Source organism: Myiozetetes cayanensis, unplaced genomic scaffold (genome assembly GCF_022539395.1).
Source record: "Myiozetetes cayanensis isolate MyiCay16 unplaced genomic scaffold, myiCay2020 scf9, whole genome shotgun sequence".
NCBI lineage: Eukaryota > Metazoa > Chordata > Aves > Passeriformes > Tyrannidae > Myiozetetes > Myiozetetes cayanensis.
In genome coordinates this window covers 1,088,945-1,103,123 of record NW_026088185.1, presented here as the reverse complement: position 1 = coordinate 1,103,123, position 14,179 = coordinate 1,088,945, and the positions used below count along the sequence as shown (strand labels likewise).

The 14,179-nt window shown below is 51.5% G+C and overlaps 1 protein-coding gene across 12 annotated transcripts in view; it reads right to left on the bottom strand.

The window, feature by feature from the left end:
• Nucleotides 1–14,179, bottom strand: part of AGAP1 (ArfGAP with GTPase domain, ankyrin repeat and PH domain 1) — a 284,552-nt gene that overhangs the window by 213,287 nt on the left and 57,086 nt on the right. For 2 of the 12 annotated variants that reach the window (XM_050340524.1, XM_050340527.1), the window contains exon 1: nt 10,249–11,719. The exons of 5 other annotated variants lie outside the window; for them this stretch is intronic. In XM_050340524.1, the coding sequence (XP_050196481.1) occupies nt 10,249–11,293 (1,045 nt within the window). In that variant the 5' untranslated portion in view covers nt 11,294–11,719. Of the gene's footprint in view, nt 1–10,248; nt 11,722–14,179 lie in introns of those variants that run through there. 5 more of the 12 variants (XM_050340520.1, XM_050340525.1, XM_050340523.1 and 2 more) reach the window with 4 other exon arrangements.

Here is a 14,179-nt window from a genome sequence, read left to right as displayed (position 1 = left end):
TTATTAAACTCAAATCTACCCAGACCAGAGAGACAGGGCACAGCCTGACTCTCAACTCCTATCACACGGCTCACCAGCCTAGACACATCCATAAAATTATTAAATATGCACAGGAACGTGCCTGAAACAAAGACAGTGCAACCAGACTTCATTTTATATGTATTTGTACATCATACAAAAATCATGTTATAATAGATATGTAAGTAAATCATATGCAGCCCCCCAAAAAATGCCAGAACGTTGAAAAAAGGGAATTCTCTAAAAAAAACTCCTCTGGAAAGAGCTGACAAGATAAACTGCAGTAGTGTGAGCCCAAGTGGAGCCCTGGCCCATGTAGGGAGCCCTGTGTGGAGGTTACATGAAGCTCCTTGAGCTCCCACCCAGCACCCACAGCTCGTTAGTCAAGCATTTATTAAAGCTCATCCCGTGAATGACTGGAAAAAAAAAAAACCCACAGAATTCCATTTTTATTAACTTTAATAGGGAAAATATTTATCTCATGGTCTTGCTGTGATTTCTGTTCAGCTTTTACCGCAAGGAAACCCTCCCAGCCTCCTCCCCCGAGGGCAGATGGTGCTGCTGGAGCTGCAGGACGAGGGCCAGCACATGTAAACAGCAAAGGCCAGCAGTGTTTGTGATGACTGCAGTGACACATTCCTGGGATTACTCTGCAGGAAAGGGAACTCGGATCGGGTCCAGCAAGAAATGAGCTTTTTATTTGGAGCCTGAGCCGCGTAACTGCTGTCACAGGGTGCGTGCGCTGCACCGGGGTGTGGCTGCCAACACAACCCTCCCTCTGCTGCAGGAGGGAAGGAAGGCTTCAGTTCCTCTTGTTTTATTGCCCAGCTGCAGCACTGGCAGCCCTGAGCGGGCTGGTGAAGTGAAGGAGGGCACAGACAGGGCTGGACAAGCCAAGAGGGAGTAGGAGACACTCCCAGCCAGGGCAGGAGCCACCAGCCAACACCTGCAGCACAACGTCCAGGGGCAGGACACACACCAGTTTTCCATCAGCAGGACTTCCACACAAAGCCACTGTGTCTCCACACTTCATCTGGACTACATACATAGGCAACATCCTACTGACTCCAGCTCATCCTCAACCTGGGCGTCCCTAAAAATACAAAACCAGAGCCTGCACGCTCAGATCAGGCTCCACTTCTTCTTTATTTGGGGATGGAAGGGGATTTGTTATCAGTCAATTCCTTGCATACTTTGCAAGGGTAGAGGTTAAGGTAAGCTGTGACAGGAGCATACTCCAGTACAAAGGAGAGGGGCTTCACCCCAACACCCCCTCCTTGGTCACCACAGCCAACCCCAACGGGCATGGCCTGTGCTCTGCCAAAGAAACTTCCAGGAGAGACTCCAAGAACCATTTCCTTCCGTGTGCTCCTTTCTCTTCCAAGTCACCTGAAGGAAAGGATTCCAGGTGAAAGCCCACCCTGTGCCCACATCAAGAAGCAGCCCCTGGAAAGATGGTCACTCCTGGAAGGACAAACACAGACCTGGGCTTTAATCCCTACCGCCCTTGAAGGGAAGATTATTCGTTTCTGCCACTAAGCTGCGAGGCTGGGAGGGCATCTGGGGCTATGAACTGGCCTTACATGGACTGAGAGAACCCCTGGAAAGATCTCTTGATTTTAAAAGCTCAACCACTGAAGTGTTAACTTGGCCATTGTGGCAGAAATACACAGAACTGAGGGCAAGGAATCACAGCACAGCCACCTTAGGACAGAAACAGCCCATCTGTCCAGGACCTCTGAGAGCTGAATCCCAGTTAAACTGAGGGAAGCCACCTGGCAAACTAGAAAATATCCAGTTTACATCGTTACAAAAGAGCAGCCACCGTGCTTTTGTGTGACAGGCACAGCTGAGCTGAAAAACATTTAGGTTTCACGGCTGTATATATAAATATAACATATAAATGTAACATATACACACACGCAATATACACAAACATTGAATTTTTTTAATTTGGCTATCTCTGTCAGTGCTTTTCAGAACGGGTCCTTCCATGGCATCAGCTCCTGAAGGAAGAGGGCAGTTGGAGCAGCAAGTGTTTGGATGACTGTCTGATCAGCCTCTGCTTAGCATGAACTCTCCTCCTCCTTTCAGGTTAAAAATAGAGTGAGTTCAAAGGGCTGGAGGTCAACTGCATTAGCAGGTGATTCCCTCTCAGACAGCAGTCCAAGGCACACCTGAGGCTCTGCAGGGCCTCCACAAACCCAGAGCGAAGAGCTAAAGCAGGTGGAAATAAAGGTAGCAATAATCTCAGGAATGTTTAAGTCTGAACAGAAAGCAAACCAACTCCACGATTTCCCTTTTCACTCCCCCACCCTTTATGTTCACAAGAGCAGGAGATAAGAAAGGAGCAAAAGGGAAGGATTCCCACAAGTTCTCAGTGCAGCTGAACACACCCCCCAGCACTTCCATGCCCCTGGTACAATACAGCAATAACCAAGCTGCTTACACATCCTTACACACAGTCAAACACACATCTCCCTAATCTGATCTCAACCTGCTCTTTTCAGAGCCTATCGTGCTCAAATAACCTCACCCTGAGTCACCCAGGAAGCTCTGCAGGTACCTAAACTGAAAATCAGCATTTTCTTTATTTTATTTTTTTTAAGAGAACTTCAGTCCCCTCCTAAAGGCCCCATCCCCACCTCACCCAGAACCTGAGGTTCAGCTCTTGGTCCACAGACACGTTCTAATCTCAAATACCATCACCTGCCCTAAAAGCACTGACTTCTCAGCTAACTCCAAAATAGCTCAGAATTTTGCAGACATTAAGACATGCTCAGATACTTTTCAGAGAGATTAAAATCAGGTACAAAAATAACATATTTTGGCCAGAACTGCTCGTGTTCAAAGGCATTTCAGTGACACTCAGGTGACCCCGCAGAGACACTGCACTGAGAAGCTCAAAGAGGCCCTTCCCTCCCAGGGACTTTCAACCACAGTTTTAAAACATCTTTTTCTGAAGGAGTCCTTTAGTGTTGCCTTCTTCCTCTGGCCCTTGGGAAACAACCTCAGGTGGAACTGGAAACTCCTCTGGTTAACCCCTGAATAGCACAAATGGACCAAAAGGAAGAGCAGCCTGAGCAAGGAAACCAACAATCTGCAGCCAGGGATGTGGCAAAATATGCGATTATTCACCCCAAATGAGGTTAGGGAAAGGAAATAAAATTAAAATTTCTCTCCAAGGCCTAAGCACAATCCCCTGAAAACTGTGAAGAGCATGCACAGTCAATTTTAAGAGCTACAGAAATTAAGACTGCAGAAAAGTTAAACCTTGCCTCCTCCACAAGCACAGAATCAGATCTTTCCCTGCAGGACGCAGAGGTCGAGACAGAAGAGCTGTTGCCTTGCCAACACAAATATTTCTGTATCGCTGAACAGAGGAGCTTCTGGATTAGGATGCTGCTTAAGGAACAGTTGGGTCAACATCCCAGTTTCCCAGGCAGTTCACCCCGGACACAAACCCAACACAGCCCTGGAAGAGCAGGAGAAGCATCAGGCGCCGTGTAGTTCCAACGCTCATCCCCCCAAAAAATAAAAGGCTTTGGGAGCCTTGGGTTTGGGAAGGGGGGAGAGCATCACCTCTGCAGGAATGCTCCTGAAAGCAGCATTAGCAGGGTTAACCCACTTCTAGGAGAGCTTTCCCTCATGTTTAATACATTGGCACTGCTGTTTGCATGGCAGTGAGATGAAGAATCCTCTTCTCTCAAAACCCCACACATGTATATTTATGTACTCACCAAAGTCCAACACAAGTAAAACAGCCTTTTTAGGAGTCCAGATTCTCTATCAAACCAGCCAGACAAGCTGACAAATAACATGCAAACAAATAAAGAGGGATTATAAATAAGTGGGAAGCACCAGGAGCTGGCAGCAGTCAGCACAGTGTTTGAGCTCCCCTTCACATCTAAGCTGCAAAACATGAGCATCTAACACTTCCAGGGAAGAGGCCTCTGCTGTGAGGCTTCATTCACAAAATGGGAGCTGCGAGGAACAAGAACCCTTGGCTAACACTGGGGCCTTCCCAAGGAACTTGATTTCTTAACAAGTGCCTGTAAGGCTGAAATGAACCTCCACAAGCTCAGGAGTTGAGAGACAACAACATCAACTCATCTAAAACACAAAGTCACTGTAACTGACATTGCTGAATCTTCCTATTTAATTTAGTAGTTCTACCTATAAGCTCGCTAAAATGAAGGTACAAATAATGGGTCTAGGTAATTTAGACGTAACATCCCTTAAAGCAGTGAGATACACTTTGGATACCACCCACATGGAACATTTACAGCCAGGAAATACAGCCGTACCTGCCTCATAAATCCCAGGGACTGCATCTGACATTACAGCCAGATCCTCACGAGGGGCTTTGCTGTAACATCTCAATGCACAGAGAGGTTTACTCTGGGTTATCACTTCAGACAAGTGACCTTTACATCTTCATCTGGGCAGCCCCAGCGTAACCCAACACACGGGAAAACAAGTAACCACAAAGTTAAACGTCAATTTACGTGAACCCACCCCACAAATATCCCTCCCAACGACACCCATGGAGGTTCTGAAGACTATTAACAGTGCACAAACTGACCCTCACCACAAACACGCTGCCCTGAGTCCCTGCCCCCTCCAAACCCGTTCCAGCTGTTCCTGCAGCCCAACAGCTGCAGCACAGCTCCCTCTCCCTCGCCTCCCTCCTTATCCCCCAAGGAAACCAATGAAGAACAATAAATAGCAAGGCCCACCATTAATGTCTTCTGTGATTAGTAAGAGAAAGATTATAAGGAAGCTACAGTGCACTGTTTGCTTATTCTCGTGCTGGCATCAGTCGCCTGCATCGCTGCAAGGAAACATTTGGTATTATTTTGTCAATAAAGCGCCAGTATTTGTCACACACTGTCATTACGTTCCAGCCTGAAACATCAAAAATCATCAAACGCCCCATTTTCGACTTCCATCAAAATAATAGCTTTGTGTTGGATGCTTTTCACGAGCAAAATAGACGACAGTTGCACGGTTCAATATCCTGACATTTCTTTCCCCTCGCCCATGAAACGAGCCATTCTGCGGTTCCTGGCAGACACCGCCTGTCGCTGTGTGTTTACTGCAGTTGCCATGGGGAAATCCCAACACCACTTATCAAAAGCAACACCAGGACGTCCACGGCCCGCATTAATGATTTCTTGTTAAACCCCGCGCAGCTCCGAGTCGAAAAGGAACATGCAGGCATTTAAAACATTTGCTCTCTGCTTTCCAAGCATCGATTTCTAAGGCTCGGGCCGTGCCAAAGCAAACCCCGGCACGCGCAATATTCCGCCGTCCTTTCACACCCCTCGTTTGGCAGCTGCAAGAGCTGCACTTGGGCAGTCAGCGCTCGACTCGTGGTGGTCACCAGCGCTGCGGTATCGAAATCAGCCCTGCTCTGCAGCCAGGAGCCAAACTGCTCGTGCAAATACGCCCCAGTGGCTCCTCAGCGGTGATCCAGGAATCCAAGAGCTGGATGCAGCCCACTAACAAGCTTAGGCTGCTTGGAAATTGTACTTGGTGAAATACACTGACAACAAGTTCTGGCTCCTTAGCTACTAGAAAGAGTTCAGCATCTGGTACCAGTGATTTTATTTTCTAGGGCAAAGTGACCACTGCATCCAGTGAAGAAGTGCAGTAAACTCATGCAGCAACTATGAGCAACTTGAAATCTTCCTCTGGTCTGAGGGAAAAGCTCCTCTGCCACGCCACATACAGACTCCACCTCTGGGAAACCAGATGCTGCTCCATCATTAACTCTAGACTCACCAGGATTAGGAAACAATTCCAGAGTAATTCCGTCCTTCTTAGAATCACAGAATGATTAAGGTCGGAAAAGAACTCCAGGATCAACCTGTGGCCAGTCGCCACCTTGTCCCCCAGCCCAGAGCACTGAGTGCCACAGTCAGGCTTTCCTTGGACACCTCCAGGGGTGGGGACTCCAAACCTCCCTGGGCAGCCCCTTTCAATACCTGACCACCCTCTCCAGGAAGAAATTCTTGCTGATGTCCAGCCTGACCTCCCCTGGCACAGCTTGAGGCCATTCCCTCTCCTCCTGTCCCTTGTTTCCTGAGAGCAGACCCCCCCACCTGGCTCCACCCTGCTCTGGTTATCTGCATAGGCCTCTTTAGATAAACACATCATTACCTGGAGCTGTAAACGCAGCAACTCTGGCAAAACAGGAGTAAACTGATTTAATTTACAGAGTTTAGCTTGAGAGGCAATGGAGATGAATGCCTGCACAACACTCCACAGAAGTATTCAGTGATACATCCCAACAAAGTTACCCATTACTGCCATCAGGCATTTAACTGTCAGTTTTATAGAAACATTAAAATTCTACATTTCTTTTCAATTTTAAGAGGACAACAAAGACCGTGGCTGCTGGCAGCTGGCACACACTTCAATATTGTGCAAACATTAATCCATCTCATTCTCTAATTCAGCCAGTGACCTTAATACCAGTGCAGATCTTAATCATCTGGCTCTGTGAGTGCAGCTGGCATTCATTTGGCTTGACACAAGACCTACCCAATAAATAATAGTAAAAAAACCCTCTTAGACAATGCTTCAAAATGCTTAACCCCCAACTGCAATCTATTTATCTGCTAGGTTTTGTTTTCATAACAACTTCTGGACAACGCTCACAACAGTTGCAAGGGCTAAAATAAGTCCTAGGTGGTTTTTAGTCCATGAGAAAAAGGGACTCTCCAGTGTCGAAAAAGACTCTTCTCATGCCAAGACAACACCAAAACCTTCAGCTACCAAACAGGGAACCCCACAGGACCAGCTCCTATGCATTTGCATCTTACTGCTCCAATTCCATGTGCTCCAGGTCAGTGCCCACTCATCCGTACGAGTGCCCTGGGAATGCCAGGAGCACAACAGTGACCAGGGCAGCAAGGAGATGACACAGAACTAACAGGAATTATCTCAAGTGAAGCTCTGCAAGGCAAGGCTGGAGGCCTCCAACAGAGATCACTCAAGCAGCTTCCCCCTTGCTTCCCACAGCTCTGAGCTGCAGAGAATTTGAGATAAGAGCTTAAAACCAACTCCACTAAAACCTCGGGGGGGAAAAAAACCTCAAAAGAGCAGTTTATCATGTTATTATAATGATGTTCTTTTGGTAGTCAACAATTTTGATACCCAGATCTGCTTAGTATATCCTAAAGAGGGGTTATGTAAACAAACTTATCTCAAAACAAAAGCAACAAGTGAGAACCACTGAAAAACAAACTATTTTCACACACACACACACCCCCAGCCCAAAGACATCCTCCTCCTCTTCTTCCAGAGCACCAAGAGTTCCTCTCACCATCAAAGAATCACAAAGACTTCGAGGAGAAAACAGTCTAGATGAAGAACAACATTTCCCCTGTCGAGTTCTCCTAAACAGTTTAAGGCAAAAATCTTCTCTGACTTGAATTTTATGGAAACTTCTCTTTTTGCCTTCGGGGATCATGGAGGTGGATATAGAAAAACCTTTTTCATTCAAATAGGTCTATCCCCTGCTTCCCCTTGCAAAGCTTTTGGGAACTGGTGCTTGCAAGAGACTCAAGACAACAATGCCAGAGCAAATGGGCTTTGCAAGGGGAAGAGGAAAAGGCCTGATGACCAAAGGTGATTTACTGGACAGTATGAGGAATAATTCCACCCCAAATCAACCTTCATCCACTTCACAGTCCAAGTCAAACTCAGTAACATAAAAAAAGAAAACCATGTAGATTTAAGAAGTCTTACTCATCTGCTTAAAAACTCCGTTAACTTCAGCTTGTTCCAAAGTATATTCCACCTGACTGGGGTAGGTAAGGTAAGGTATTCCTTTCCAGGAAATATCATACCAGCAGATACTGCAATATCTGGGTGAATATTTCAAGTTGAAGAGGCAACAACCTACATTTTTTAAAACTTCTACTTTCTCTGCAGACCTTGGGCAGGTTTTATATGGAAAGCACAAACTCAAGTAACTCGTGCACAGCACCAAACATGCAGAATACCAACAGTAGGAGGGAAACAAGTTCAGAATCACTGATGGTTTACGTTGGAAAAAAACCTTAAAGCTCATCTCATTCCACCCCTGCCACAAGCAGGGACACTTTCCACCAGCCCAGGTTGCTCCAAACCCTGTCCTACCTGGCCTTGGACACTTCCAGGGATCCAGGAGCAGCCACAGCTTCTCTGAGCAGCCTGTGCCAAAATGTCCTCACCCCAGGGGGCGTTTCAAGCAATAAATCTTTTTGCATCTGGTTACACAGGTGAAACTGCTCAACATGCTGAAGGTAAGGTTCCACCTGTGTGCCTGTGATTATCTAATTAAACTTTTTTCTTAAGGTGTAATAGGAGAAATTAAAGACAAATTAGTTCAGGCTTGGCTCTGCGAAGGTCACCAACAAGCAACAGCTGGAACTGTGCACGGGTGTTTTTCTAAGCTGTGATTTTCTGCAGAAAAGGAGAAGGAAGCAGAGCAGCCAGGCCTGCTAACCCAGGACACGAGCCTGCAACGCTGCTTATCAACCTGCAGCCACACTGCTGGTCCCAGCAGGCATTTTCTGGAACACAAGCCTCAAAGCTCCCTTGCACCAGACGAATTTGGCGCTGCCGTGCACAGAAAGAACCTCTCAGGCCCACCTTACTGCTGTGTACCAACAGTTACTGATTAACTGAGCCCTCCTCCCAGGCTGAGAGCACTGGGGGATGCTGTGTGAGTACCTGACCGGGTGCTGCTGGAGGAGAGGAAGAGTCTGAGTGCCTTGGCACAGGACAGGCATAAAGAGCCCTGTGAAGTAATTCTCTGTTGTGGTTACCTTGAACTCTGCCCAAGGTCAGACCACAATTTCCGTCAGGATTATTACAAGCCCACATGAATGCCTCCACATCAATAAAACCTTCCAGTGCTCAGTTACCAGGGCTAAATATTTGGCTCTGCTCCTTGTGCCTCGAAGTCCGGGCACGCTCCTCTCGCAGCAGGAGCCCTGGATCTGTCAGGGGCTGGCTTTTGCTTCTCCCACTAAACCACCTGGGCCCGGCTCCACACCCACCCTCGGCTGTACCTGCGCCTTCAGGAAAGCTTAATCTTCCTAATTGAGGACTGTATTTTTAGAAAAGCAGCGACCTGCAGATCATTTGCCACCCGATAAGCGCTCAAAGGCGACTGTAATTGCCAGTTAAATGTTTCATCACAGATGCCTATTAAAGATTTGAAAGCACAGCTAGGAGAAAGCGCCGTCTCTCAATGAAGCTCCACAACCAGCATTTCTGGTTTAGCACGTCCCAGTCAGCGATACCCTGATCCTTCCACGTCCTCACAGAAAGCAGCTCCGTCAGCTCTTCACTTCCAGCCCACAGCAAGGTTATTTTTCAAGTTTTTCTTGTGTCTGAGGGATTCACAAACCCTAGAATTCCCAATTTGATTCCCACCTCGCACCAGCAATGCTTTGGCTAGTCAAAGATTAGTACACAGCTACATAAGATAACTCAAATAATAAAATAACTCAAAGACCGTGGCTTCTGGGGTTTTGCAGTTTTTAAAATATCAAACTCAGTTTAAGCTCTTTTGCTACAATAAAGGTTTGCAATTTATAAAACGTTTACACCAGTGTAGTCACTTACTTCTCCAGCAGACACATTTCAGAACAACATAACCCACCTTTTTTTTGGATTACAGAAGTCTTTCCAAAAGGAGAAGGTCCCAGAGCTGCGCTGCACTGGGCCACCCAGTGACCTACATACAGCAGCCCTGGAGTTCAGCTTCTATTCCATAATTAAAAGAGCTACACTTATCTCGCTCAGCTGTCCTGGAATGCACACGCAATAACCCAGAGAGGGATTTTTGGTCCAGGAGGCTCACACAGCCTGATCTGCCCCAGCACAGCTGCTCTACCACGCACCCCAAAACACGCTGTGCCCATACAACCATAGAATTATGGAATGCTCTGGCTGGGAAGGGACCTGAAAGTGCATCCCGTTCCAACCCCTGCCATGGGCAGGGACACCTTCCACTAGCCCAGGTTGCTCCAAGCCCCATCCAACCTGGCCTTGGACACTTCCAGGGATGGAGCAACCACATATTCTCTGAGCAACCTGTTCCAGAGTCTCACCATCCTCACGTACCCCAGTGCAGCATCTCCCTCCCTCTCCTCACACACCATGGCCCCTTGACCCCACCACCCACCGCCGAGCTGCCCAACCACCCAGGCGAGACAGGACGGGCACCTTTGTGCGGGGACCCGTTGATGCTCTCGGAGCTGGACTGCATGTCCACGGCGGCCCTCCTGAGGCTGCTAAAGTAAGCCCTGGACCTGGAGAAGCTGCTGCGGGGGGAGCGGCCGTGGGGGCTGCCGAAGAGCGCGGCGGGGCCGTCCCTGCGGGCGAAGATGCCGCTGAAGAAGCGCAGGAGCCGGTGCTCGGTGCCGGCGGCGGGGCCCTCCCGGCCCAGGCGCTCCGAGAGCCGCTGCAGGTCGCTGTTATCCAGGGTCCGGTTCTTGCTCTTGCTGCGCTCCCAGCGCTCCAGCCGGGACAGCGGGTCCGCCTGGCTCAGCACCTCGCCCACGTCCAGCGTGTTGCGCTTCTCGGGGGGCTCTGCGGGCGGCGCGGCGGGCGGGGAGGGCGGCGGCGGCCCGGGCAGGCTCCCGGAGCTGCTGTGCCGCCGCACCCGGGCCGGCTCCCCCGCGCCGCTCCAGTGCCTGAAGCTGAAGCTCCGCCGCAGCAGACCCGGCTGCCGCCGCGGGCTGTGCCCCCGCTCCCCCGGCGCCTTCTCCCCGGGCCGCCCGTCCTTCTCGCCCTCCTCCTCCTCCTTCTCCTCCTCCTGCTGCCGGTGCCCGGCGGGGGATGCGGCCGCGGCTGCTCCGGGCGCGGCCGGGATGCCCGGCGGGCCCCCGGGCACGGGCGGCCCCGCTCTCCGCGGCACCTTGAGCCGGCCCAGCTCCAGCTGCCCCGTGCTCAGCGTCCGGAAGGTGCGGAGGCCGCAGGGGCTCGGGACACGGTCGCGCTCCTCGCCGCCTTCCTCCTCCTCCTCCTCGCCCTCCTCCTCCTCCAGCAGCAGCAGCCCGGCCCTGGTGAGGCTGGAGGAGCCCGGCGGGCGGCTCCTCCCGCGCCGGGGCAGCTCGGGGCCGGCGCGGCCGCTCTCCGGCCCCAGCAGCTCCTTCTTCACCATGGTCACGGAGATGCGGTACACGGTCTTCCTCTGCGGGGTGCCCCGCTGCATCCTCTCGGGGGAGGAGGCGGCGGCCGGCGGCTCGCTGCTGTCCAGGAGGTACATGGCTCTGCCCTTCAGGCAGCGGCGGCCACCGCGGGCATCACCGCAGGGACGGATGGGCGGGCGGATGATGGATGAATGGATGGATGGATGGAGAGACGCGGGCGGCTGGGAACGCGCGGAGCCACCAACCACTGCAACCCGATTAAGGAAAAAAAAAAAATAATAAAATAAATAAATAAAAGACGCTCCGGTGTCACACCCCGCTCTGCGGCGGGGTCAGGCCGGGCTCCGGCTGCGCTCCCCGCCGGCCGGCGCCCCTGGCAGCGCCCTCCCGGGCACGGCTCCCATCCAGGCGCGCATCCTCCGCCCGCGGGTCCCGGCTGGGCGCTCAGGGCACGGGAGCCGCAGCAGCCGTCGCCGAGCTCATTGTTTACGGCGCGGCGGCTCGGCTGCGGATCTCGCCTCCCGCTCCTCGCCGCTCCGCCGCGTAAATCCGACTCCCATCCGCGCCGCTCCCGCGCAGCCCGGGCCGGGCGGGCAGGTCCGCTCGCAGCGGTGCCGGCGGTGCTGCCCGAGCGCCCGGCGCACGCCCCGGGGCGGCCAGCGCGGCTCGCCTCGGCTCGGATCAGCTCAGCTCAGCTCGGCGGGGCTCGGCTCGGCCGCGCCAGCCGGGACCGCCCAAGCGCCGGACTGGAGTCCCGCCCGCCGGGAGCGGGAGGAGGGCGCGCTCCCGGCACCGGGAAAAGGCGCTCGCCGAGTCCCCTCTGCTGCATCCGCCAGCTGAGGGGCAGCGCTGGGGAGGCACCTCACCCTGCCCAGCATCTCCTCACCCTGCCCAGCATCTCCTCACCCTGCCCAGCATCTCCTCACCCTGCCCAGCATCTCCTCACCCTGCCCAGCATCTCCTCACCCTGCCCAGCATCTCCTCACCCTGCCCAGCATCTCCTCACCCTGCCCAGCATCTCCTCACCCTGCCCAGCATCTCCTCACCCTGCCCAGCATCTCCTCACCCTGCCCAGCATCTCCTCACCCTGCCCAGCATCTCCTCACCCTGCCCAGCATCTCCTCACCCTGCCCAGCATCTCCTCACCCTGCCCAGCATCTCCTCACCCTGCCCAGCATCATCTCCTCACCCTGACCAGCATCATCTCCTCACCCTGACCAGCATCATCTCCTCACCCTGACCAGCATCATCTCCTCACCCTGACCAGCATCATCTCCTCACCCTGCCCAGCATCTCCTCACCCTGCCCAGCATCTCCTCACCCTGCCCAGCATCTCCTCACCCTGCCCAGCATCTCCTCACCCTGCCCAGCATCTCCTCACCCTGCCCAACAGCAGCACCACGAGTCCAGCCACAGAATGGGTATGGCTGGAAGGGACCTCTGGAGATCAGCAACATCTCTACTAAGGCAGGGGCACCTGGAGCAGGTGGGCACAGGAGCATGTCCAGGTGGGTTTGGGATGTCTCCAGAGAGGAGACTCCACACCCTCCCTGTGGGCAGCTGTTCCAGGGCTCTGCCATCTCCATGGGAAGAAGTTCTTCCTCATGTTGAGGTGGAACTTGTGTTTTAGTTTATGGCCATTGCTCCTCATCCTGTCACAGGGGCCACAAAGAAGAGAGTCTGGAACCATCCCCTTTGAGATATTTATATGCATTAACAAGATCCAGGATTGATCCACACCCACAAGAGGGCAAAGCATACAGTACCCTTCAATTCGGACCAAGACCCTACCTGGGGTGTGAGGCTCAGATTCTGAATGCAGGAGGAACTGAGGTCACACTCCCTCCTTAAAAATAGAGCCAAAAATTACCCAGAATTCATTCTTTTTTTTTTTGGTCTATGACCATCCTTAACAAATGTTTTCACCATAAACACCTTGCACAATTAAAAAGCCACATAAGTACGTGGTTACTCATGTAAAAACCAACCTGCTGTAACCTTCCCAAGCAGTGGTTTCATCAGAACCTGGCTCTTGTACACAGCTGGAATAGGATGTGACACACACCCCTTTCACACCCAGCTTGCCAGTTCTCTACATGCCAGTTCTAGGGATGTTGAGGTACTGAACAACCAATAAATGTCCACCAAAATAAAGTCATTTGTGAGCCAGGATGACAGAGAGAAGTCAAGCAACGTTAGGAACAAGGTTTGTAGTTTCCATGCATAAGATCCTTTTAAAAGTCAAGCTTCAAAAACTCCCTTCAGCTGCCTCACACATCCCTTCCAAGCCTACAAACACCCTTCACCAGCACCACTAAGGGCCAAAAGCAATAAAGGGGTAAAAAGGAAGGAAAGCACTGCCAAGGCCACATCTACATGTTTGAAATCCCCCCAGGGCTGGGGACTGCAGCACTGCCCTGGGAAGTTTTGCCAGGGACTGCCCAGCCCTTCATAGAGGAACAGCTCCAGACCAGGAGCTGGGCAGGACATGCCCTCAGGAGCATTTCCAGCTGGGAGGTTGTACCCTCACAGGAAGGATGCCTGGGGTGCCAGCCCCTACACACACGAACTGGCTGATGGCACTGGATTCCCACGACACGCACCACTGTTCGATTACCAGTTGGAACACCGGGAATTCCCGATTTAACTCGTTCCTCCAGATGACAGATGCTGTTGTCTTTAACGCTGACTAATTAATATTGATTATTCATCATTACTCTATTCATCATGGAATGGATTTGTACATGTATCTCCCAGTAGATACCTGACCAAGGCCAGCTCTGGAGACAAAGTCTTAAGAACACAGAGCTTGGAACAACCTGGTCTAGTGGAAGGTGTCCCTGTCCATGGCAAGGGGATGGAATGACATGATCTTTAATGTCCCTTCCAACCCAAATCAGTCTGGGATTCTACAAGGTCTCACTTGACCAGCCTGAAAACAGCTTCCAGCTCTTTCTAAATGCTTGTTTGCTATCATACAGTGTTAGCAGATTTTTCCATTC